Source organism: Dipodomys merriami, unplaced genomic scaffold (genome assembly GCF_024711535.1).
Source record: "Dipodomys merriami isolate MVZ:Mamm:240054 unplaced genomic scaffold, mDipMer1.0.p SCAF_11, whole genome shotgun sequence".
Classification (NCBI taxonomy): domain Eukaryota; kingdom Metazoa; phylum Chordata; class Mammalia; order Rodentia; family Heteromyidae; genus Dipodomys; species Dipodomys merriami.
Genome location: NW_027202382.1, coordinates 43,175,443 through 43,200,958, shown reverse-complemented (window position 1 = coordinate 43,200,958; position 25,516 = coordinate 43,175,443). Strand labels below are relative to the sequence as shown.

The 25,516-nt window shown below is 51.4% G+C and overlaps 1 protein-coding gene and 1 non-coding gene across 3 annotated transcripts; one reads left to right on the top strand and one right to left on the bottom strand.

The window, feature by feature from the left end:
• Window positions 1-4,118: 4,118 nt before the first annotated feature.
• Window positions 4,119-23,418, bottom strand: Slc27a4 (solute carrier family 27 member 4). Of its 2 annotated transcripts, XM_070014731.1 has the most exons (14): window positions 23,199-23,418; window positions 22,312-22,396; window positions 21,675-21,841; window positions 19,865-20,259; window positions 18,702-18,860; window positions 16,983-17,052; window positions 16,800-16,891; window positions 16,071-16,180; window positions 15,618-15,827; window positions 15,312-15,438; window positions 13,874-14,011; window positions 13,548-13,712; window positions 13,330-13,476; window positions 4,119-5,008 (listed from the first exon to the last, which is right to left on the bottom strand). In XM_070014731.1, the coding sequence occupies exons 3-14, from the start codon at window positions 21,833-21,835 to the stop codon at window positions 4,851-4,853; spliced, it is 1,932 nt and encodes a 643-aa protein (XP_069870832.1). In that variant the 5' UTR covers window positions 21,836-21,841; window positions 22,312-22,396; window positions 23,199-23,418; the 3' UTR covers window positions 4,119-4,850. The 2 variants fall into 2 exon arrangements, with proteins under 2 accessions (XP_069870832.1, XP_069870826.1); XM_070014725.1 differs by lacking the exon at window positions 22,312-22,396.
• Window positions 23,419-23,835: 417 nt separating this feature from the next.
• Trnar-ucu (transfer RNA arginine (anticodon UCU)) lies at window positions 23,836-23,926 on the top strand. Its single transcript is given in 2 exon segments — window positions 23,836-23,872; window positions 23,891-23,926. It is a non-coding gene; the product is annotated as a tRNA-Arg (tRNA).
• The last annotated feature ends 1,590 nt before the right edge of the window (window positions 23,927-25,516 follow it).

Below are 25,516 nucleotides of genomic sequence, written 5' to 3'. Positions count from 1 at the left end.
CTCAGAAGTATTTAACCTTCTTCCCAGGAATTGAAAGTGATAGCCACACACTGGCCCGGGCAGCCACTTGCCCGTCCAAGGGCGGCTGGACCTCCAGGGACGCGGGCGGCTGGTCCCTGCGAGACTCCCGGGAGCCTCGCTGGAGGCCACGCCCCAGCTCTGGCCTTGCTGCTATGCTCTGCCATTCCATTCACAGGCTCTGTGAGTGACGCTGAGACTCGCTGCTCCCTCCCCGTGCCTCAGTTCCCTCCCTCAGCTGTTTCTGGAGTTAAAAATCATACCCCAGCCAGGTACTGGTGACTCACACCTGTAATCCTCGCTTTTCAGGAGGCTGAGATCTGAGGATTGAGGTTCAAAGCCAGCCCAGGTGGCAAAGTCCATGAGACTCCTCTCCAATTAACTATCAGAAAACCAGAAATGGCGCACCACCCAGGCCCTGAGTTCAAGGCCCAGGACAAAAAAAAAAAAAAAAAAAAATTGGTATCTACTGCTAGGCACCAGTGGCTCATGCCTGTAACCTAGCTATCCAGGAGGCTGAGATCTGAAGATCAAGGTTCCAAGCCAGCAGGACAATAAAGTAATGAGATTCATCACCAATTAACCAGCAAAGAAGTGAAATGAAGCTGTGACTCAAGTGGTTGAGTAAAAAGCCTTGAGTATAAAAGGACAGGGCCGCCCCTGGACAGATGTATGTGTGCACACGCATACACACAAAGTGAATGAATCAGTACATTAAAACTACTGTGCAAGTCAGGCACCGGTGGTTCATAACTGTAATCCTAGCTACCCAGAAGGCTAAGATCTGAGGATTGCAGTTCAAAGCCAGCCTGAGCAGGAAAGTCTGTGAGACTTTTTTTTTTTTTGGCCAGTCGTGGGGCCTGAACTCTGGGCCTGGGCACTGTCCCTCAGCTCTTCAGTTCAAGGCTAGTGCTCTACCACTTGAGCCACAGCACCACTTCCGGCTTTTTCTGTTTGTATGTGGTGCTGTGGAATCGAACCCAGGGCCTCATGCTTGCAAGGCAAGCACTCTACCACTGAGCCACCTTCCCAGCCCCAGAGACCTTTTTTTTTGTCGGTCATGGGGCTTGAACTCTGGGCTTGGGCGATGTCCCTGTGCTCTTCAGCTCAAGGCCAGTGCTCTACTGCTTTAGCCACAGCGCCACTTCCAGTTTTTGAGTGGTTTATTGGAAATAAGAGTCTCACAGACTTTCCTGCCTGGTCTGGCTTTGAAACGTGATCCTCAGATCTCAGCCTCCTAAGTAGCTAGGATTACAGGCGTGAGCCACCAGCACCCGGCTTTTTTTGTTGTTTTTTTGTTTTTTGTTTTTTGTTTGTCAGTCGTGGGGCTTGAACTCTGGGCCTGAGATGCTGTCCCTCAGCTCTTCAGCTCAAGGCTAGCGCTCTACCACTTGAGCCACAGCGCCACTTCTGGCTTTTTCTGCTTATGTGGTGCTAGAGGAATCGAACCCAGAGCCTCATGCATGCGAGGCAAGCACTCTACCACTAAGCCACCTTGCCAGCCTGTGAGACTCTTATCTCCAATAAACCACCAGAAAACCAGAAGTGGCGCTGTGGCTCAAATGGTAGAGCGCTAGCCTTGAGCTGAAGAGCTGAGGAACAGTGCCCAGGCCCAGATTTCAAGCCCCACGACCAACAAACAACAACAACAACAAAAAGCCACTACTGTGCAGGCCTGGGAATGTGGCTTAGTGGTAGTGCTTGCCTCTAGTATTCATGACACTCTGGGTTTGATTCCTCAGTACCACATAAACAGAAAAGGCTGGAAGTGAGGCTGTGGCACAAGAATGCTAGCCTTGAGCAAAAGAAGCTCAGAGACAGTGCTCAGGCCCTGAGTGCAAGCCCTAGGACTGGCAAAAACAAAAGCAAAAAATAACAACTATGCATTGAGATACCAGAATCAGACTCCATGTGAACAGATTTGGATGCACATTTTTACCCCAAGGTAGTGATTCTTTGAGCTCCATTTTCAGGAAGGCATCGAGGTTTAACTTTAGTGTAGTTGGGCTCAGCCTGTAGAGCCCCAGCGTGGCATCATCATCAAAATGCATTTTGGTGATTGATCAACCAACCCCTTCTTCTAGGTGCCCTTTACCATTGTAGGGAAAACACAATTGAGGGTTAAAGACACAAAGCTAGGAGTAGGGGGAGGCTGAGATCTAAGGATCCCAATTTGAAGCCAACACACAGACACACACCAACACACAGACACACATCAACACACACACACACAGCTTCTCTGCCACCCGTGCCTCAAGCCCTTGAAGGTTGACTGAAGGTCTTCAAAGGCCTTCTGAGTCTGAGATTGCAGGCAAGCCCTTCCCACCTCCCTTGACTGAGGGCAGAGGTGGATTCTCCAAGCTCCTCGCACCCTCTGCTGGCCACATCCAGCATAGCAGCCATGCCTCCCTCCGTTTCCCTCCCATCTGGTTAAGGGCCCTCCACTCCAGCTCTGGTGCTCATTTTCCCAATCAGGCTCCCCTATTTTTAACAGGCTCCTCCACCAGGAGATAACTCAGATCTCTCTGCCTGGCCATTAACAGCTTGAACTGTCAGCTGCTGGCTCAGGGTGTGGCCCAGGCTCTCAGGCATGTGTGGAATGGCAGCTCGTGGCTCCCTGCTGCTTTCTGCACCATGTGGCACTGGTAGAGTGGGAAGGGCATGGGGTTCAGCCTGCATTCCAGCCTCCATTACTTGTGTGACCTTGGTCAAGTGCCTAAAAATCTCCACATTCCTGGTCTTTTCTCCAAGTCCATTTTCAAGGAACATGCTGCCTTCTGCCCTGGGCTGTGTGGGGATCTCTTCCCACTGCATTGATCCCAGCTCCAGCCATCCGGCCCAGGAGACAGCCGGCTCTCCACCATGCTGCCAACTGCAGCTGCTGCTTACCCCAGAGCTGCCCTGGCAGGTTGAGCAGCCTCATTCTGGCCCTCCAGGCACCCACCCGGGCAGATCTGTCCAGCCCCTAAACAACAGGGGAAACGCCCTGCAGATTGGGAGCAGATCAAGAGCATGGAGACAAGGCTACCTGCCTGGGGTGAAGGCTGCTCCTCAAAGAATTTCATCATCCCCTTCCTCGTATGGCTCCAGTAGCTTCCAAATCCTCATTTTTGGTGGTACTGGAGTTTGAATTCTGGGCTTTGTGCTTGCTAGGTGCCTACTCTGGTTAGATGAATCTTGCCACCATTTGATAGCCCCTGCTCACCCCTGCCTTTTCAAGTAGGGTCTTGTATTCTTGCCCAGGGTTGGCCCCAGACTGAGATCTTACTACATTAGGACCCCAGAACAGCTAGAATTATAGGCTGAGCATGAGTCACAAAGCCTGGCCTTTCTGAGTCCTTTTTCTTTTTTTTTTTTGGTCAGTCATAGGGCTTGAACTCTGGGCCTGGGCGCTGTCCCTCAGCTCTTCTGCTCAAGGCTAGTGCTCTACCACTTGAGCCACAGCGTCACTTCCGGTTTTCTGATTGGTTATTTGGAGATAAGGGTCTCATGGAGTTTCCTGCCCAGGCTGGCTTTGAACTGAGATCCTCAAATCTCAGCCTCCTGAGTAGCTAGGATTATAGGCATGAGCCACCAGCACCTGGCTTGAGGCCTCTTAACTGGTCACTTGCCCAAAGCTTCCAAGTAACAGCTTTTTTTTTTTTTTTGTCGGTCATGGGGCCTGAACTCTGGGCTTGGGCACTGTCCCTGCCTCTTCAGCTCAAGGTGAGTGCTCTACTGCTTGCCACAGTGCCACTTCCGGTTTTCTAGTGGTTTATTAGAGTCTCTCAGACTTTCCTGCTTGGGCTACCTTTGAACTGGGATCCTCAGATCTCAGCCTCCTGAGTAGCTAGGATTATAGGCATGAGACACCAGTGCCCAGCTAGACAGCTGGTTTTGACTGGGAAACCTTGTTTGGTGGGAAACCTTGTGAGTCAGGATTCAGTGGGAAATGTTCCCATCCAGGCTAGCAGTGCATGGAGCAAGGGAGGCGATGACACCTCTGCCCTATCCTGAGTCTAAATGAGCCAATGGGTCAGAAAGGCAGGAGGCCGGGCCTGAGCAGGCTGAGGGTAGACTAGAGGCTCTTGGGGTGGGCTCAGGCAGGAGGGCACACAGACTAAGAGGAGTCAAGGCAGAGTTTATTGTCTGCCCCCATCCCCCTCCCCCTCGCTTCCTCCTCTCATAGCCAGGCCAAGACTAGGATGGAGGTGACAGATAGAAATGTCCCACCTTGGGGACAGCCAAGCAGACCCCAGGGAGACAAGTATGCAGGGAGTGTGCAGAGACAAGGGCACAGTCTTGACTTTCTGCTGAAGATGGGACATGGGCAGCCATGCTGGGTCATCCTCCTCTTCCAGTCTTGGAGATGGCAGCAGGGTTGAATGCCACTTTAGTAGCTGGGCAGCCAGGATCCTCTGGCCACTTGATGGATGGCCACCACCATCCTTGCCCTCTGTTGGCTTCCTGAGTTTGGGGGCTTCTGCCTTGGTCCTTTTTGCATGCTTCCTGCTCTCTGGAGGGAGCTTGGTGACCCCTCTGTCTCTCTCTGCCCTGCCTAACCGAAGACATCATCTTGAAGGTGCTTGTCAGTCTCTGCCTGGGGCCCCAAGGCTCTGCCTGGCCCAGGAGACAGAACATGGACAAGAGGAAGCTTTCACAGAAAGCCTCTGGCAGGGTGGGGACGTGGCAGTGAGTCACTTGGCAGTTTTGGAGGGAGGCGGTCAGCACCTTGGGGTGGAGGTGCGGGCCCTGCTTGCTTTGGTCTGGCATCACCCACAACCCCTCTCAGGTAGAAGCTGCAGCTATGGACCCAGCCTCTCTGATGGGCCTCGGAGGGACATGGGGTCCGATCACAGCTTCTCCTCGCCTGCCTGGATGCGAGTATAGGCCTCTCTGTCCAGAGGGACATAGCAGCCTTTCCGGGCGTCCAGGTAGAACAGGGCATCTTTCACCACGGCGGGGTCAAAGCCCTCCTTCCGCAGCTCTGTCTTCTGTAACTTGTAGGTACCTGGAGAGGGGGAGGGAGAAGATTCAGAAAGGGCAGAGCAGGGAGCCTGGGCGTTAAGCAAGGGCAGTGGGGAGGGCTGGGCAGAAGGGAAATGTGGGAGGAGGGGGCCTAGTCCTCAAAGCATACTCCTTCCACATTATGAACTGCTGCTCAGGACAGCCCCAGCAAGAGGGGGTAGGAGGTAGACATGGGGGTGGCTGTGTTACCCATCCCCCCAACTTTACAGATAGGGAAAGTGAGATAGGAAGAAGGGACACTAACTGCCCAGCATCATCCACTGAGTGACAGCTGATGAAAGCCACAACCTGGGTGACCTGGGTCTTCTGACTACCATGATTCACTGTGTGTGTGTGTGTGTGGTGTGTGGTGTGTGTGTGTGTGTGTGTGTACACCTGGGTCTTCTGACTACCATGATTCACTGTGTGTGTGTGTGTGTGTGTGTGTACACCTGGGTCTTCTGACTACCATGATTTACTTTGGGGTGTGTGTGTGTGTGTGCCTGGGCACTGTTCCTGAGATTTTATGCTCAAGGCTGGTGCTCTACCACTTGAGTCACAGCTCTATTTCCAGCTTTTTGGTGAGTTATTGGTCTCATGGACTTTCCTACTGAGGCTAGTTTTTGTTTTTTTTTTTTTTTTTTTTTTTTTTTGGTAGTGGGGCTTGAACTCTGGGCCTGGGTGCTGTCCCTGGGCTCTTTTGCTCAAGTCTAGCACTCTACCACTTTGAGCCCTAGTGCCACTTCTGGTTTTCTGGTAGTTAATTGGAGATAGGAGTCTTATGGGGACTTTTCTGCCTGAGCAGGCTTTGAACTGTGATCCTTGGATCTCAGCCTCCTGGGTAGTTACGATTACAAGCGTGAGCCACTGGTGCCAGGCTCCAGGCTGACTTTTAACTGCAATTTTCAGATCTCAGTCTCCTGACTAGTTAGGATTACAGGTACATGGCTGGTTCATTTATTTGACTATCTATAGCATACAGCTATTTTTCAACTCCTTGAGGTAGTTGTTCAATCTGTTTTATTTATTTATTTTTTTTGGTCAGTTGTGGTGCTTGAACTCTGAGCTCTTTAGCTCAAGGCTAGCACTCTACCACTTGAGCCACAGCACTACTTTCGGCTTTTTCTGCTTATGTGGTGCTGAGAAATTGAACCCTTGGCTTCATGCATGCAAGACAAGCACTCTACCACTGAGCCACCTTCCCTAGGTGCTCAATCTTGCAGGAAAATGGAAACATTATTCTCAGCTCTTACCCTATACCTAAGTCTGATCCAAATGAATCAAAGAAAGGTAAGAACAAAAGAAAAAAGGTAAGAACAAAAACCCTAGCTACTCAGGAGGCTGAGATCTAAAGATGAAGTTCAAAGCCAACCTGGGTAGGAACATCCATGAGACTCTTATCTCCAGTGAACCAGCAGAAAACTGGAAGTGGTGCTGTGGCTCAAATGGTAGAGCACTCGCCTTGAGCTCAATAGCTAAGGGACAGCGCCCAGGCCCATGACTGACAAAAAAACAAAAACAAAAACAAAAAAACAACCTACTGATACAGACACAGGTAATTATTTTGTGAACAGAACTCTAACTGTACAGAAAATAAGGATGAGAATTGACAAATGGGACTGACTAAATCAAAAGGTTCTACGTAGCAAAAGAAACAATGACCAGAACCAAAAGACAATGTATAGAATGATGGATGGGAGAAAATCTTCACTAGCTATTCAACAGATAAAGGATTAATATGTAAAATATACAAAGAGTCCAGGTAACAGTGGCTCATGTATGTTTTCTTAGCTACTTAGGAGAGGCTGAGATCTGAGGATCACGGTTCAAAGCCAGTCTACGACTTTTGTTGTTGTTGTTGGTGGTGGTGGTTGTGGGGCTTGAACTCTGGGCCTGAGTGCTGTCCCTCAGCTCTTCAGCTCAAGGCCAGAGCTCTACCACTTGAACCACAGTGCCACTGCTGGTTTTCTGGTGGTTCATTAGAGATAAGAGTCTCATGGACGTGCCGGGCGCTGGTGGCTCGTACCTGTAATCCTAGCTACTCAGGAGGCTGAGATCTGAGGATCACGGTTCAAAGCCAGCCCAGGCAGGAGAGACTGTGAGACTCCTATCTCCAATAAACCACCAGAAAACCGGAAGTGGCGCTGTAGCTCAAGTGGTAGAGCGCTCGCCTTGAGCTGAAGAGCTGAGGGACAGTGCCTAGGCCCAGAGTTCAAGCCCCACGACTGACCCCCCCAAAAAAAAAGAATCCCATGGACTTTCCTGCCCAGGCTGGCTTTGAACCATGATCCTCAGATCTCATCCTCCTGAGTAGCTAGGATTATAGGTATGAGCCACCAGTGCCCAGCTTGCCCAGGAGACTCTTATCTCCAATAAACTATCAAAAAGCTGGAAGTAAAGCTACGGCTTAAGTGGCAATGTGTTAGCCTTGAGAAAAATAAGCTTAGGGACAGGGCCCAGGACCTGAGTTCAAGTCCTAGAACCAACACACACACACATACATACATACATACACACACACACACACATTTATACTAAAAGCTCAAAAAATTAAACAGTGAAAGAACAAGTAAGGGACTGGGAATGTGGCTTAGTAGTTGCCTAGCATGCATGAAGCCCTGGGTTCAATTCCTCAGTACTACATAACAGAAAAAGCCAGAAGTGGCACTGTGGCTCAAGTGGTAGAATGCTAGCCTTGAGCAAAAGAAGCCCAGGGATAGTGCCTAGGCCCTGAGTTCAAGCCCCAGGACTGGCAAAACAAACAAACAAATAAATAAAAAAAGTAAACCAGTTACTAAATGGGCAAACAAATTGAACAATTCCTATAAGAACAGATGCCCATAGATATGTTTTTAGCCATAAAGGAAATGCAAATCAAAGTCACACTAAGATTCCCTTCCACCCACTCAGAATGGCAGCCATAAAGAAAACAAACAATTTGGGTGGAGACAATGCTCAAATGGTAGCTGTAAACATGCAAGCCAACAACTTAAGTTCAAGCCCTGGTATCAGAAAGGAAAAAAAAGAAAACAACAATGCTGGTAAGAATGTAGACAGCGGTATCCAACAACAAATGTAATAAAGATGTGACACACACACACACACACACATATACATATGTATATATATGTACATATAAATACAAGTACTCTATGGAATATTACACAGCCATAAATAAAAATAAAATCGTCATTTGCAGGAAAATGGATGGAATTGGAGAATATCATATTGACAAGCCAATCTCAAAGAGCCGAATTTGGGAGTTTTCATTCACTTGTGGAAGCCAGACCTAAAAGACTTACATACTCATTGGTGTGTACATGTTATATATATGTTTATATATATATATATATATATATACATACATACATATATAATCATGTTATATATAGAAAATGAAGCTGGGCGCCAGTGACTCACACCTATAACCTACCTACTCAGAAGGCTAAAATTTGGGGATTGTAGTTTGATGCTAGCCTAGAAAGGAAAATCTGTGAGATTCCTTTCTCCAATTAAACAGCAAAAAGCCCAAAGTAGAATTGTTGCTCAAGCGGTAGAGTACTAGTCTTGAGCAAAAAAGCTAAAGGATAGTACCCAGGCTCTGAGTTCAAGCCTTAGGACTGGCACAACAGGAAAAAAAAAGACAGAAAAATGAAATATATTGAAATTGGCTTAAGTGGGAGGAGGGTAAGGGAGCGTGACAGAGGAGGTGAGTTTGATTAGGTGCTGTCCCTCAGCTCCTCAGCTCAAGGCTAGCGCTCTACCACTTGAGCCACTTCTGGCTTTTTCTGCTTATATGGTGCTGAGGAATCAAACCCAGGGCGTCATACATGCAAGGCAAGCACTCTACCACTGAGCCACCTTCCCAGCCCAGTAGTCACTTTTTATATAAAGTAAGCTATGTATCATTCAATCAATGGCTGGTATCAGCGTCACTAGAGAGAATACTGGGGCTAAAGGAAGCAAGCAACCAGCTAGTAAATGGTAGAGGGGGAATTTAAACACAGTCCTCCCTGTCCCCTGACCCCTTGCCGCTGTGCTGTGCTTTACCAGTTCTCCTGGGGGGAGCCTCCTAAATCTGGACAGGCCTCTGACTAGCATTGACCAACAGAATTCTGCAGAAGCAATGTTACAGGACTTCTGAGTGGATCTTGGCCTCAAGGGGCCTTACTGCTTCCATCACTGCCTTGCAGGGCACCTGAGCCCAGTCTAGACTCGGGAGGGAGAAACCACAGGAGCAGAGATAACCATTTCTTCCCAGTGAGGCCCTGGCCTGGTGCTGAACATCTGTGGCTATTTGAAATTGAAGAAAGTTCAGATTTGAGTTTGTCAGTCACATTAGCCACGTTTTAAGTGCTTGATATCTGTGCAGGACTCATAGCTACTGAACTGGACAGCTGAGAGTCTGGACACGTCCGTTCCCAAGGAAGGTTCTATTGGACAGGGCTATAAAAGGGACCAGCCAAGAACGAACATGGCAAGTCACTAAGTGATGGCAGCTCTTTGAGCTGAACTTAGCCCTAAAATTTCTGAGCCACAGAACCATGTGCCACGAAGTGTCTGAAGCCCAAAGTATCTGAAGCCCGTGGGGCCATGGCTATGTATTCTGTAGAAAGGTGCCTGGAATCGAGGCATGAGCCTTTGCCTCTCTTGGACAAAAGTCATGGGTTCCCACCATCAGGGAGCTTGAACTCTCAGTCACGGGCCTGACCCTGCGCCCCTGCCTGGCTGCACTGCACCCGGGTCCTCCACAGTGGCACAGCCTTCATGAGGTCCAGGCGCTCACTATCTGACAGAGGAACATCGACAGGAGAAAGCCTGTTAGCAAGGCAGAAATGACATATGGGGTGGGGATGGGTGTGGGGGAGAATGAGTAACTGAAAGAGTCAGGAAAGGACATGGGGAACATGGTGGTCTGGGCATAAGCCTCTGCACCTCGTGCCTCCCAGGGAACTCCAGAGAATCATCACTGAACCAACAGAACGTTGGCAGTGCCTTACTGTGTGGACATTGGCCCTCGGCTCATCATTTGCTTGGACAGCTATGACAGCCTTCCCTCATCTACCCAGCCCCCCTGTGCCACATGCAGTCCTTGCCCACTCCTCACCCAGCAACTGCAGACTTCTGCAGGACCCAATCTGGTTACTACCCTGCTCAAACACTTCTGCAGCTCCCTACCTCCCCCAGGACAGTTCCAACTGCCACTCTGGTGCACAAAGTCTTCTGCTGGCTGGTGCTCCCCAAGCCTCCAGCTTTGGGGGTCTTTTTTTTTTTTTTTTGTCGGTCGTGGGGCTTGAACTCTGGGCCTGGGTGCTGTCCTTCAGCTCTTCAGCTCAAGGCGAGCGCTCTACCACTTGAGCTACAGCGCCACTTCCGGTTTTCTGGTGGTTTATTGGAGATAGGAGTCTCACGGTCTCTCCTGCCCGGGCTGGCTTTGAACCGCGATCCTCAGATCTCAGCCTCCTGAGTAGCTAGGATTACAGGCGTGAGCCACCAGCGCCCGGCTTTGGGGGTCTTTTTATTTTTATGCCGGCTATGGTGCTTGAATTTAGGGCCTGGGTGCTGTCCCTGAGCTTTTTTGCTCAAGGCTAGAGCACTCCCACTTTGAGCCACAGCTCTACTTCTGGTTTTCTGGTGGTTAACTGGAGATAAGAATCTCACAGACTGGGTTGGCTTTGAACAGGATCCTCAGATCTGTCTCCTGAGCAGCTAGGATTATAGGCATGAGCCACCTGCACCTGGCAAAGCATTTGTGTATGTGCCCCTATTCCTTCTTCCCTCCCTTCCTAACTCTATTTTTGTGATGGATAGTACTGGGGCTTGAACTCAGGGCCTTGAGCTCCCATTTGACTTTTTCACTTAAGGATAGCTCTCTACTATGTGAGTCACACCTTCATTTCATTCTTTTTGGTAGTTAACTAGAAATGAGTCTCTCAAACTTACTTTTTTTTTTTTTTTTTGCCAGTCCTGGGCTTGAATTCAGCGCCTGGATATTATCCCTGAGCCTCTTTGTGCTCAAGGCTAGTGCTCTACCACTTGAGTCACAGTGCCACTTCTGGCCTCTTCTGTTAATGTGCTACTGAGGAATGGAATCCAGGGCTTCATGCATGCAAGGCAAGCACTCTACCACTAAGACACATTCTCAGCCCTCCCAAACTTTCTTGCTCAGGCTAGCTTGGAATCATGATCCTGTGATCTCAGCCTCCTGAGTTGATAGGACTGCAGATGTGAGTCACTGGTGCTCTACTCTTTTTCTTTGTTGATTGTGGCACGGAGGTTTAACCAAGAGCTCTTGTGAATGCTAGGTAAGCACTCTATCTCTGGGGGTCTCCTTCACTCCTTTTTAAATTTTTGTTGGGGTGTAGGGCTTGAACTCTGGGCTTGAGCTCTGTCCCTGCACTCTTTAGCTCAAGGCGAGTACGGCTTGAGCCACAGCGCCACTTCCAGTTTTCTAGTGGTTTATTGGAGATAAGAGTCTCATGGCCTTTCCTGCCTGGGCTGGCTTTGAACCATGATCCTCAGATCCTCAGATCTCCTGAGTAGCTAGGATTATACATGTGAGCCACCCAGCTCCTTTATTCCTTTAAAGCTGGAATTCCTTCCTTTCTCAGGGATTTCACATTTGCTGTTTTTTTTTTTTTTTTTTTTTTGGGTCCAGTCATAGGGCCTGAACTCTGGGCCTGGGCTCTGTCCCTCAGCTCTTCAGCTCAAGGCTAGTGCTCTACCACTTGAGCCACAGTGCCTCTTCCGGCTTTTGTCTTTTTGCTTATGTGGTGCTGAGGAATCGAACCCAGGGCCTCATGCATGCAAGGCACGTGCTCTACCACTGAGCCACCTTCCCAGCCCACATTTGCTGTTTCTATAGCCCGGACTATCTGCTACAGTGACACGAGCCCTCCTCATTCAGGTCTCAGCTGATACTTCTTCGGGGAGACTTACAGTCATCCCAAATGCTACCTCCTTCATTCACTCTGTGTGTGTGTGTTTCTCAGCTGATACTTCAATGCTACCTCCTTCAGAGAGAGAGAGAGAGAGAGAGAGAGAGAGAGAGAGAGAGAGAGAGAGAGAGAGAGAGAGAGAGAGAGAGAGAGAGAGTGTGTGTGTGTGTGTGTGTGTCCTGGGGCTCAAACTCAGGGCCTAGGTGCTGTCCTGACTTTTGTTTTTGTTTTTTTTTTTTTTAATAATTTCAAGGCCGGTGTTCTACTACTTGAGCCATAGCTCCACCTCTGCCTTTTTTAATTGGAGATGAGAGTCTCATTGCACTTTCCTGCCTGGACTAGCTTCTAATCATGATCCTCAGCCTCTTGAGTAGCTGGGATTATGGGCTTCAGTCACCAGTACCTGGCTCCTTCATTCAGTTAAAATTCTTTTTCAAGCCAGGCACTGGTGGCTCACGCCTGTAATCCTAGATACTCAGAAGGCTGAGATCTGAGGATCACGGTTCAAAGCCAGCCCAGGTAGGAAAGTCCATGAGACTCTTTTTTTTTTTTTTGCCAGTCCTGGGGCTGGAACTCTGGGCCTTGGCACTGTTCCTAAGCATACTTTGCTCAAGGCTAGCACTCTACCATTTGAGCCACAGTGTCACTTCTGGCTTTTTCTGTATATGTGGTACTGAGGAATTGAACCTAGGGCTTCATGCATGCTAGGTAAGCACTCTACCACTAAGGCACAATCCCAGCCTGTGAGACTCTTATCTCCACTGGAAGTGGTGCTGTGGCTCAAGTGGTAGAGAGCTAGCCTTGAGCTAAAGTGCTCAGGGACATTGCCCAGGTCCAGAGTCAAGCCCCATGACCAACAACAACAACAACAACAACAACAACAACAACAAAATTCATTTGTGTTAGTACTGGGGCTTGATATGAGGGCCTTTGTTCATGGCTGATGCCATACCTCTACTTCTGACTTTTTTGGTGGTTAACTGGAGATAGTCTCAAGTACATTTCTGTCTGTGCTGGCTTCAAACCACAATCTTCAAATCTCATCCCCTTGAGTCACTAGGATACTGTTACTCAGGTTTTCTTTTTTTTTTTCTCTAGCCTGATAGTCATTCCAAATCTTTGGAATTCCTTATCCTACAGCTCCCTCCCTTCTGGTGCCAAAAGCTCCAAGAGGGCAAAGGTCAGGTTAGACACATGTCCTCAAGGCCTAGTGCAGTGCCAGGCACTCAAGCAATAGCTCCACTAGTAGTGATGACCTGTCCTCTTTGAAGGAAGTTTCTCAATTACCCAGCAAGGTCGTGTACAAAGGCTACGCAAGAGCCACCCAGTTTGCAGGTACAGGAAAGACCAGCCGGAACTCAGCTGCAGGAGCAGGGGAGGGGCACACCTGTTTTGTGCAGTTCAGGCAGGAAGCGGAGGAAGATAGGACGGGCATACAGGGGGAGCTCCTTCCTCAAGGCCTGTGAAAAGCGCTGTAGGTCACAGCTGTCTGCAGAACTGGCCACAGCAGCCATTCCTGCCCGGCCCTCAGTTCCTGGGGAAAGAAGGGCAGAGTGAGCAGTGGGCAGTGCCTTTCCACATGTATCTCCCCTTTTCCACACATACCTGGGACCTCAACCCCATACACTGCCACGTCAGCCATATCCAGCAGGCGGCTGAGTATACCCTCCACCTCGGTGGTGGATACGTTCTCGCCTTTCCATCGGAATGTGTCCCCCGTGCGGTCTCGGAAGTACAAGTAGCCCAGCTCATCCATCACCAGCACATCACCTAGGAAGGGGTGGGTGAGGCAGGACCTGGGCCAGCCAGGCTCTTGGCCCATGGGCATGGACCAGAGAAGTCCTGCGTATGTATCTGCTGATGGTATTAGAAGGTCCTTTTATCCCTCCCGGCCTACTCTGGAAAGGGGTAGCCAAATGTTGGGCACCCACCGGTGAGGTAGGCTTGGTCCCCCCTCTTGAAGACATCCTTAGCAATCTTCTTGTTGTTGGCACCTTGGTTGAGGTAGCCATCAAAGCGGCGCAATGGGTCTTGCTGAATGATGCGGCCGACCAGCTGGCCTGGCTGACCTGGGGTGGGGAAGCACAGTCAGACTTGCCCTGTGCAGCCTCTGCCACCTGTCCTCACCTGATACATGCTAACCTGACGTGACTTGTACTGTCTACCACAGAAACACCCATTTCTGGAGATAGGAATTTAGCTCAGTGCCAACTACGTGCTTAGTCTGTATTAGGCCCTGAGTTCAATTTCCAACACAAGAAAGGAAGAGCGGGGCACCAGTGGCTCACGGCTGTAATTCTATTCAGTAGGCTGAGATGTCAGGATCGTGGTTCAAAGCTAGCCCAGACAGGAATCTCCGAATAACCACCCAGAAAACCAGAAGTGGTTCTGGCTCAAAGTGGCAGAGCATTAGCCCTAAGCAAAAGAGTTCAGGGGCAGCTCCCAGGCCCTGAGTTCAAGCCCCATGACCCACAAAAAAAAAAAGGGAAGAAAAGGAGAAAGAAAGAAAAGAGGGAAGGAAGAAGAGAAGGAAAGAAAGAAGGAAAGAGAAAGGGAGAGAGGAAGGAAGGAGCTCAAGGGCAGGAAGCTCATCTTGGCAAGTTGGCCCTCAGTGACATGTATCTATTGAACTGCTGTGAAAGTGAAGAGGTAGCAAACACGTACAGCTCCATTAGACAGACAAAACAGCCAGCACCATGGGATCCCTGCTCATACTGGCTCCACTCCAAAAGCTTCGTGTTCTTTGCCACACAATCCTCAGATCAATCCAACAAGGTAGGTGGTGTCTCCAACCCTGCCTGCCGATTAGGGGTTGCAGCACCAAAGCCCAACTCAGCTAAAGTACAGGGCTAAGGGGAAAACCAGAGCAATCTCAGATGGCCAGGTCTCAGGCCCCCTGGTCAGTGGTAAAAGAATGAATGGATTGACGCATGGATGGGCTGGTGAATGAATGAATGGATAGACAAGGAAATGAACAATTTGTGGTCCTAGTCAAGAGTTAACTAATGACAAAAAGTTAGAACAGGCTTGTCACTGGGCGCCAGTGGCTCATGCTTATAATCCTAGCTACTCAGGAGACTGAGATCTGAAGATTAAGGTTTGAAGCCAGCTTGGGCAGGAAAGTCTGTGAGATTCAAATCTCCAATAAACTATGAAAAATCCAGAAGTGGAGCTGTGGCTCAAGTGGTAGAGCACTAACTAGCCTTGGCAAAAGAAGCTCAGGGATAGCACTTAAGCCCTAAGCTGAAGCCCCAGGACTGGCAGCAAAAAAGAAAAACAAACAAACAAAAATGGACTCCTCATGTATTCACACTGGCTGACCCCCTCTCTGGCCAACACCTCCCCCTCCAATCCCCACCCTGAGCAGACCTGGCTGGCAGGGAATGCAGACGCCATCGGGGCCCCGGATCAGCTCCATGGTGTCCTCATTGACACGTACAAGCCGGATGGGGTACACGAAGGACAGGATGCGGCTGTTGAAGCCACAGGCCCCCACCTGTGAAGGCCAACACTTGGGCTGGGCTCCATGGGCCCCAGACAGAACAATGGGGTTGAAGGGAGACTGGTACCCACACTTTCAATACTAGAAGGCAGGTTGTGCCCTTACCCCTGATGCCCAGGCCTTCTGTGATCCCATCCCCATGGCAAGCATGCCACCTCCCACCTGGACTGTACCTGGCTGTCAAAGTTGCCCAGGCTGCAGTTGCACTCAGTGGCCCCATAGAATTCGGCCACCTGGGGAATGTGGAAGCGGCTGGAGAAATCTGTCCAGATAGACTGCCGGAGGCCGTTGCCCAGTGCCATGCGTACTCGGTGCTGGGTCTCTGCCTCCCGGGTTGGTTGGTTGAGGAGGTAGCGGCACAGCTCGCCAATGTACTGCACAATCTGAGGTGGGTATAGTGTGGGTCCGGCTCCTAGAGCGCCACGCTGCCCTGCCTCCCCACCCCTCCAGCCCTTCCCTCCACAAGGGCTGGCTGTGCTTCCCTTCTATCTCTGGGCCTCAGTGTCTTCATCTGAAAAGGAGGAACATCACCCAAGGAACCCCGCGGAACCACCTCAGCTGTATGACACATGCCGCAGAGGGGTGGTGAGGGGAGGTGTTCTTCATGCCTTTCCCTTCTCACTCACTGTGCAGTTGTACTTGATACAATCGTCCCAGAACCGGGAGGCTGAGAACTTCTTCCGGATCACCACTGTCATGCCATGGATCAGGCACTGGCCGACTCCCACGATATTTCCTGAAGGCAGAAGGCCTGGAGGTCAAGGAGACCTAGCCCCCAAGACCCCTTTTACCTAGGCCTGCTTCTTCCTCCTGTCCTGTTCGGCCTACACAGACCAATCCTACCTCACCCCAATTCAGTGCATCAAGCACACACCTTGGCTTATTCCCTGCTGGGGGCGGGACTCTGGAGCTAGCCCTCAGCCCATGAAGCTGCTATTCAGCTCCCAGGACTAAGCTACCTGCCTGACTTTAGCACCTCACACCTGCTTCCTCCAGGATGATGTCTTCCAGGCTCACATCCCTGGCTCCTCCTGTGTGCCACACGCATGCTGCCCCTCCGACACACTCACCTCACCATCTCTCCTTAGCATCAAGGCTCCTGCTGTCTACCTTGTCCTAAACACATACAGTTCCCTGAAGCACCCTGAGGACAGGAGCTTTACTCACTCAGGCTCTCCCTCAAGTCCCTACAACCAAGCAGTAATGCCCTGCACACCAGTGGGAGCCAACTGTGTGCCAGCCCAGGGGCCCCTTGGGATAAGATGTGATCATTTTCAGTGGACAAGATGGAGTCAATGGTCACTTTCTGTCAAACCAGAAGGATGGGGTCCTAAGGGGCTGAGATGAGGAATCACCTGCTGAGTGGTAGAGAGGGAGACAGTCATAGACAATGTCGTCAGGTCGCATGCGGAATCCGTAGTACACCAGGGCAGCCATGCGGTAATACCTGAGGGGACAGGACAAAGAGCAAAGAGCACAGTGGGCCCCCTGGAACGCAGCAGGAAGTTCCCTCCCCCCTCTGGGCACCGGCCCCTCACCTGCTGTGCACAACGATGGCAGCTTTGGGTAGCCCCGTGGTGCCTGACGTGTAGATGTAGAAGAGTGTATCTGAAGAAAACAGACACAGGGGCAACTGGGAAAGGGGCACAGCACAGGGCCAGGCAGGGGGAGATTGCCTCTTCCAGGAAGTCTACTCTGATGGCCACTGACTGAACTCTGCTCTGACACCCTCTACAAACGTTTCCTGGGCCTCACCCTGTGCTAGACCCAGCAGGGAGCTGTGGCTGGGAGGCACATAGGACTGGTCCTCTCAAAGGCCTCCGCTGAGTGGGACAGTGACATGAGGATACAGGCCCTTCTGACACTGAGCACCACACGTAGGAGCACAGGACCTGATTAAATCTAGCAGTCTCACGGTTTCTCCTGCCCGGGCTGGCTTTGAACCGCGATCCTCAGATCTCAGCCTCCTGAGTAGCTAGGATTACAGGCGTGAGCCACCAGCACCCGGCTTCTTTTTCTATTCTTTTTTTTTGGTCGGTAGTGGGACTTGAACTCTGGGCCTGGGCGCTGTCCCTCAGCTCTTCAGCTCAAGGCGAGCGCTCTACCACTTGAGCTACAGCGCCACTTCCGGTTTTCTAGTGGTTTATTGGAGATAGGAGTCTCACAGTCTCTCCTGCCCGGGCTGGCTTTGAACCGCGATCCTCAGATCTCAGCCTCCTGAGTAGCTAGGATTACAGGCGTGAGCCACCAGCGCCCGGCTCTTTTTCTATTCTTTTGTGTGTGTGTGTGTGTGTATGTGTGTGCGTGTGTTGGTCGCAGGGCTTGAACTCTGGGCATGAGCTCTGGGCTTGGGCGCTGTCCCTGAGCTCTTCAACTCAAGGCAAGTGCTCTATCACTTTCAGCCATAATACCACCTCTGGTTTTCTGGTGGTTAATTGGAGATAAGAGTCTCACAGGACTTTCCTGCCTGGGCTGGCTTTGAACCTCTGTCTTCAGATCTCAGCCTCCTGAATAACTAGGATTATAGGCGTGAGCTACCAGCGCCCAGTGCTTTCAAAGTCAACTCATAAAGCAGGATCTGTTGCTATCCCCAAATTTTATGGCCATGGGATGTAAGGTCCACAGGGCTGAGTGGGTATCTGTGGTCACACAGGGAAGCAGCAGAGCCAGACTAAGGGCTCAGCTGTGGCTCAACAGTTCAAGTACTGGGCCACTAGGCAATAGAGCAGGCTGGTGGCTTCGCAAGGAAAGGTAGAAAGAGCCAAAGAGCTGAAGGACTGGACAGGCTGGAGTGCAGAGGGAGAGTGGGAGAGAAGGCTGCCTGGAGGAGGCGTTAAAAGCAGCTCAGGTAGATTATGGCTGGGAACCCACAAGATCCTGCACAGACACGAATCACTTCAATGGGGACGAGGTACCTGAGCATGAGCAAGGCTGCTCCACCACTCAGAACTTTTATGTGGCTAGTTGGTCCTGGCACTTTTTTTTTTTTTTTTTTTTGCCAGTCCTGGGGCTTGAACTGGGGGCCCTAGGCACTGTCCCTTTTGATCAAGGCTAGCACTCTACCACTAAGCCACATTCCTAGCCCTCCCTGGCACTTTTATACACATCAGGTCATTTTGCCTCACCAATCACTCCAGCAACCCATAGTTTCTTATTTAAGGCACAGGTCAGGTTTCCAGAGAGATCCAGGTCTTCTGGCCCTGAGGGCAGGGCTTGATCTAGTCCATCTTAGAGTGTTGCAGGGGAAGAGGACCCACCTGTGAAGCCCTTGTCAGGGAGACTTGGCAGGTGCTTGGGGATGTCCTCCAGCAGAGGGTCCAGGTGCTCTGTGCTGGCAGGCACTGTGCTGGGATCCCAGGGGCCGGAGCACAGGAGGCTTAGTGAGGAGTCCAGACTATCATGGATCTCACAGACCGCTGCAAGAGAGACAGGAAGCTCTGTGTTCCTGGGATCTTCTCTCACGACAAGCTGACCATGTTGTCAGAGGAAATGGGCAGATCAGGGCAGAGATGGATGAAGCAGCTTGATGGCTGCAAGGGGTACAGCCTAACCTCCCAGTAGACTCCTTACATGCACTTTCCTGCTCTCACAGCCCTGGGAAGTAGGAGCAACCATAGCCCGTTCTATAGATGAAGACACTGAGGTGATAAGGATGAGAAGGACGGCTTTATCTCATACTGAGGTCTGAATTCTAACTCACTGCACTACACTGCTTGGCAGGGTACTAGTTAGAGGCCAGGGGTGTGAGTCAGAGCCCCCCATCATTCCCTTCAGAGTGAGAACCTTCTCTCAGGCTGCCCTGATACCGTACACATATTCACTCACCCACCCTGGGCACTGGGCAGTCCTAGCCCTTCAGTTCCACTTCCTCTGGCTTTTTTTCTTGAACCCAAGGCCTCAAACATGTTAGGCAAGTGCTCTACAACTGAGCCACACCCCTAGCCTCTCATCTTGATTCATCCAACTCCCTTCCCTCTCCTTGCTTGCACCCTCATAGTGTGGTGAGAAAGAACAGGAACACTGTCGTGAAGCCCAATATCAAATTCTGCTGTCTGACCCTAGGTGAGCTCCTCACACCCCTTTAAACAACGCATCATCCATAAACCCTGCTGGTCTTTGTGAAGATCAGAGCCACTCTTATAAAACAGCGCACACAGCATTTTCAGTGACCAATGCAGCAACAAATTAAACACAAGCTCTGCAAGAAGCACGGGGTACAAATGCTTGTTCCCCTTGCAGAGAGGAGGTGCATGAGGCTAGCTAGTCATGGGCATGGCCACCATCACCTCTGAGGGCCAGCAGCTCCACTACCTTGCAAACTCAAACTCTGCTTTCCTGACTGCGCCCAGAATCTCTGACTCCTGGCCTATTAGCCTCCCACAAGGATGGAAGGGCCTGTCTCTCACCACCTGGGACTCACCTGGTGCCATCTCGCTGCCAAAGATAAGGGCCTTTGCCTTGGAAGTGTTGAGACAGTGACGCAGGGCATCACGCCGGAGGTTGGTATTGATGAGGGCCGCCTCCACACCCAGCTTGGCCATGCCCAGCCAGAGGCCCACAAACTCATTGCGATTCTCCATGAAGAGAGCAGCCACATCACCTGAGGCCAGGCCACGGGCCTGCAGGAAGTTGGCTACGCTACTAGAATAGTCATCTAGCTGGCGGAAGGTCCAGTGAGTATCTGTACCCTCGAAGATGAGGGCTGTCTTGTCTGGGTGGCGCCGTACCATCGAGGAAAACATCATGGGTATGGTCCTTCGCTCCCGTAGGTACCGTCGGACCTTTGCCTTCACTTTTAGGAGCACCATGCCGCCACTGTATGGGAAGAAGCAGGGAGCTGTGGCCACTAGCGCTGGGAGGGTGGGTATACTGGCCCAAGTTGCTGTCCCAGTGGCCTGAGCCTCAGGAGCCAGCTCTCTTATGACACTCATATGTTGCTCCTAGGTACTTGGCACCATCACCTGCACCCTCTCACCAAGGCCTCCTGATGAGGCCAAGAGATCATGTGACTTCTCTCCCCTGATGGAGGAAGACAGAGGTTTCTCATGGTGCCATAGCTTATCTAGGGCTTTACATGTAGAATGTGGTTGAGCTGAGATTTGAGCTCCTGGCCTCTCCAGCTCCACAGCACAATTCCTACTCCTGTCTAAGCCTCTTGCTCTGCCAAAAGCGTACTGGGGCTCCAGTGTTGCAGCCCATGGTCCAGACTTTTCACCTGGGGACTTCCAGACCATACCACCATGTCTATAGGAATCGGGATGAATCTCTCCCTATGAGCCCAGCTGGCAGGCCTCTGTCTCACTCATTGCTTTATCTTCCAGGTCTGCTCTTCGCTGGACACAGGGAACATGTTCAGTGCTTGTGGAATCACCTGGCAACTCCCTTTTCTGACCCCACCCCTACCACCCTGGAGCCCTTTGATCTCTGCAATTCCTCCAGGCTGTATGCCTCAGCCAATGCTGTGACTGCTGACTGTACTCCCCTCTTTCCATCCACTTCACAGCATTTCTCAAGTCCAGCTCCTTCCCTCCAGACCTCTCAGATTCCTGGCCTGAGGCCATCTCTCCTTCCTCCATGCTCCCACACACTATCATCCTTCATGTAGGGCCACTCTGTAGCTAGCTCCTTTTGTAATCAGCCCCAATTGACAAATGCTGAGCCACCAGTGGGTGTGGCTCACTGTACTGGACACTGGAGGAAGCAAGATTGCCAGGGCCTCTGCCCAGATTGCACTGTCAATTTAGAGAATTACCTTATTGCCTTATCTCCTAGCTAGTATGAATTTGGCAAACTGGATCTGCCTTGTTCCTCTCTAGGATTCAAAGACAGTCTGGCACCTGGCATAGAACCGCTGGGAACAGGTTTTCTCAGACATCTAATGTGGGAGCCTGATCTAGAACCCATTGTCTCTGGTGTCAATCAGAGGACAGGTCCCTTCTTGCCGGGCTCCTCTACAACTTGTCATAAATGAATGTCTTCAGGATACCTTGTGGATGTCTCCTCAACACACCTGAAGTTTGATATATGCCACTAGTCCCCAAGGAGTCTCACGTTAGGGGGAAGACCTGAACCTTATAGATGACAGTACCAGGTACTACTGACAAGGAAAAGAGATAGAACAGAATCTGCTCTTTTTGAGTACGGTGGTCCTGTGCTACTAGGGAAAATGGGGTTTGATCTGCAGACATTCTGGAGTCAGAAGCCCAGCTATGGCTGGAGCAGGTACTCACAAGACATCGCGCCTGATGGTTTTGATGAAGATTCGGATGAAGCGCCAGCCGCCAGACCCCAGGTACAGGAGCAGCAGGGAGAACCCCACCTGGGTCCAGGGCAGTTTCAGCACCAGTTTGGAGAACAGCAGCGCCCCCACCAGAGATGCCCCAAGCAGCATTGTGGCCTGCAGGTAGAGGACAGTCAAGGAACCCCAAACATCCATGTTCCTGAGCCCCCAATTCCCAGCTCTGGGGTGGCTGAGAATAGGAGTCTCTTTCTGAGCTTGGATCACGTGGCCAGCTGGAAGGGGCTTAAGTAAAGGGTTTTAGAAGTAAACCAGGGGAGGGAGGTCTAGCCTCTAGGTCTATCTCTGGCTACCACTCTCCAAATGACCTTGGGGAAGTCTCTCACTCATTTCCAGTCCTCAGAGTCCCAATCTATGTGATGGGTTAATAAGATTTGTTCTTAGAACCTTTGCAGTCCAAACAAGGTAGTCCACTCCCCTATATCCAAGGTCCCTAACCAAGAAGTCTTGAGGGTGGGTACTGATTTAAGTGTTTCTGGCTTAACTCCTCACCCAGAGACCCAGGAAGGTTGCGGGGTTGAACAGGCCAAGCCACAACACCCAAAAGGTCAGCTTCTGGGAAGGGATACCTGCTCAGTCCAAGCCCAACAGCTCAGGTAGAGTTGTGCCTCTAGTGGACGATAGAGGGCGACCCAGCAAAAGGGAGGTAGGTGCCTGAGAGGTGACAGGGAGGGGGAGAAACGATTGAGGGATTCCCCCCCCCCTTTTGGTGGCTTAGTTGTTTTGACAGTGGTCTCACTACCCATTCCAGGCTGGTCTGGAATTTACCATCCTCCCTCCTCCACCTCCTGAGTGCTTGAAGCCTCTGACCCCACCACACACACACTCACTCAGCAAGCTACTCAGATGAATCTTCGGGGTACAGGGGTTTAGGGGGAGGGGTAAGGCTGTGCCCAAGGGCTGGGCTGAGATAAGGGTTCAGGCTTTATGCCTGTCTCTTTGCAGACCTGTCCAAGGGGAAAGCTAATGGGGCTTGAGGTTTTCCTATTCATGAGGAGAAGGCGAAGGTCAAGGCTGTGAAGTAGCCTGAGAGCGAACGAGGTAGGAGAGGAACACGGCCTGGACCACAGGGAGGAGCCCTTAGAGATCTAATCCTCCCTGAGAAAAGTGTAAGCTTAGGGTAGCGGGGGACATCAAGGCAGGGACTCCAACGCCACTGCCAGGCTCTCCAAGATTCTCCGACCTCTGGTCTCCCAGAATCTACCAAAGAATAGGGTAGAACTCGCCTGCGAAGGCGGGGAGATGAGGTACAGAGAGAAGAGGGTGCCCAGTTCCCTTGAGCCCCATGACAGGTACTGCAGACCGCCCTTGCCCCTAGACAGCTCGGGTGGCTGAGCGCCCGGCCGGGAGACTCAGGCAGGGTGCGCCCTCACCCCCCGGGCGTGCACCGCCGCCTCTCCCTACAGGGCCCGACGCGTCTCCCGGCCGGGGATCCACCGGCCCTGCCTCTGCTCACCGGGTGTCGGCTCCGACGCGCGGCGCCCGGTCCCGATGCGGCTCAGTTGTGGCGGCGGAGCGGAGAGCGCGAGGGGCATCGGCCGCCCCTGGGCGCACACAGCAGACTCCGCAGCGCTCCGCCGGCTCTGCGCCCGGCGCGCTCCTCCCCCGCCGGCCTCCCTCACCCAAGCGGGGTGTGCCGGCCCGCAGCACCGCCCCTCGCGTCGTCCCAGCAGTCGGCGAGCTCCTCCGCTTGCGAACCCGCCACCGTAGCGGAGCACAACCCAGCCCCGGCGCGCCCGTCGCCGCCGGGCCCAGCCGGCCCTGCGCACGCCGCGCCGAGGGTGGTGTCGCTACTTGGCACGCTGGGAGCTGTAGTCCTCTGGGCGCCGCGCGGCATGCTGGGAGTTGTGGTCCGCGCCGCGTACCCCCGCGGGGGTCAGAGTGGCTGTGACCTGGCGATCTCTCCCCGCATTCTTTGGGATCCAGATATGCGGGAGAGCACCCCCATCAGCACCGTTTTTGGAGAATATGGAGACTCCAGGGCTCACGTTCAGGCCCAGACAGAATATAACAAAAGCTTGGCGCCACACCCTGGGGAAATGCTAACTGGGACATTTTAGGTAGAGGTGAACTTGGAGGGGAATTTGGCAACTGGCTCTGTGGCGCAATGGATAGCGCATTGGACTTCTAGCTTATCCTGGAGTGGTGATTCAAAGGTTGTGGGTTCGAGTCCCACCAGAGTCAAATTTTGACAATTCTTCCATCCGAACGTGAAGCATGGATTTGGAGACCTTACATTAACCTCAGCTGTGTGGGCTTTCCTTCCTTCCTTTCTTTCCTTCCTTCTTTTCTTTTTCTTTCTTTCCTTCCTCCTTCCTTCCTTCCTTCCTTCTTTCTTTCTCTTTCTTTCTTTCTTTCTTTCTCTTTCCGTCCCTTCCTTCCTTTCTTCCTCCCTCCCTCTCCTTCTCTCTCTTCTTTCCTTCTTTCTCTTTCTTTCTTCCTTTCCTGTTTCTTTCTGCTGGTCCTGGGACTTGAACTTATGGCCTGAGAACTGTCTCCAAGTTTTTTCACTCAAGGCTAACACTCTATCACTTGAGTCACAGCCCCATTTTTGGCTTTTTGGTGGTTAATTGGAGATGAATCTAATGAACTTTCCTGCCCTTAGATCCTCAGATCTCAGCCTCCTGAGTAGCTAGGATTACAGGCATGAGCCACTGGCACCCGGCTAAATAGATCTCTTAGTCCTTTAGGAGTCTTAAAAATTTTTTCAGGACCCACTCACTGGAATTAAAGATGAAATTTTGGTCTAATGAGAATTTGGGCAGGGTGTCAGCAGGAGACTTTGGAAGAAGACACTCAGGACCAGCTCTCATTAGCCTCCAAGCAGACTTGTCACACTGATAAAATTAAAGACAGACCCCGCCAGACACTAGGCCAGGCCTGAGGTGGGAAAGCAGAGGACACAGAAGGAACAAGACAGTCTATCTTCAAGCTGCTTTGTCTAGTTGGACAAATAGGAAGGTGGTAATGAGTCTAGGTGTTCCTCATGTACTTTTGGCCTAATATTGTCCTGTTACTGTGATTATCTTCTTTTTTTTTTTTTTTTTTGGGTCCGGTTGTGGGGCCTGAACTAGGGCCTGGGCGCTGTCCCTCAGCTCTTCAGCTCAAGGCTAGCGCTCTACCACTTGAGCCACAGCGCCACTTCCAGCTTTTTTCTTTTTGCTTATGTGGTGCTGAGGAATCGAACCCAGGGCCTCATGCATGCAAAGCAAACACTCAACCACTGAGCCACCTTCCCAGCCCTGTGATTATCTTCTTTGCATTACAGTCAGACACAGCTGGGATGAACTCTGGGTACCAACTGTGAGCTTTTGGGAAAATCACTCTCCCTGCAGAGCCTCAGTGATTTTTCTTGTCGGATAAGAATGCTTCCTTCAGGCCCCTGTTCATTGCAAAGCTCTCAGCTTCTGCACTCAGCACATACCCTGAAGATGTCTAAGAAGTGACTGGAAGCTGGTGGGCTTGGGCATCAGGACACAGTGGAAGGGGGAGCTTTTTGGGGAGAAGAGTGACTGGTCAGGCCCTTGTGTGCCAGTGGCAATGGCGAGCTACTGAGAAATTCTGAGAAGGGCAAGGTCTGGGTCCTGACTGTGGGAGGCCCCTTTCCATGAACATGGCTACCATGTTCCTTCACCAAGGAACATCTGTGGGGAAACTGCCTTTGGCTGCACATGGAGGAGCTTATTTGGCCAGTGATACACAGTAGGTGTGCTACTCCTTTAGGCCTGAGCTGTAGAAACCTTCTCCTTCTGAGTGTGTCCAAACTAATACCTC

Bases quoted from the DNA above. Each gene is read 5' to 3' on its own strand.
- Slc27a4 (XM_070014731.1), bottom strand. From the start codon at position 21,835: ATGCTGCTTGGGGCATCTCTGGTGGGGGCGCTGCTGTTCTCCAAACTG. The intron at 16,892-16,982 runs GTGAGGGGCCGG...CTGTCCCCTCAG, and splicing joins GCCATCGTTGTGCACAGCAG to GTATTACCGCATGGCTGCCC. The intron at 14,012-15,311 runs GTCTGCTCAGGG...TCCCCACCCCAG, and splicing joins CTGCATTCCCTGCCAGCCAG to GTCAGCCAGGCCAGCTGGTC.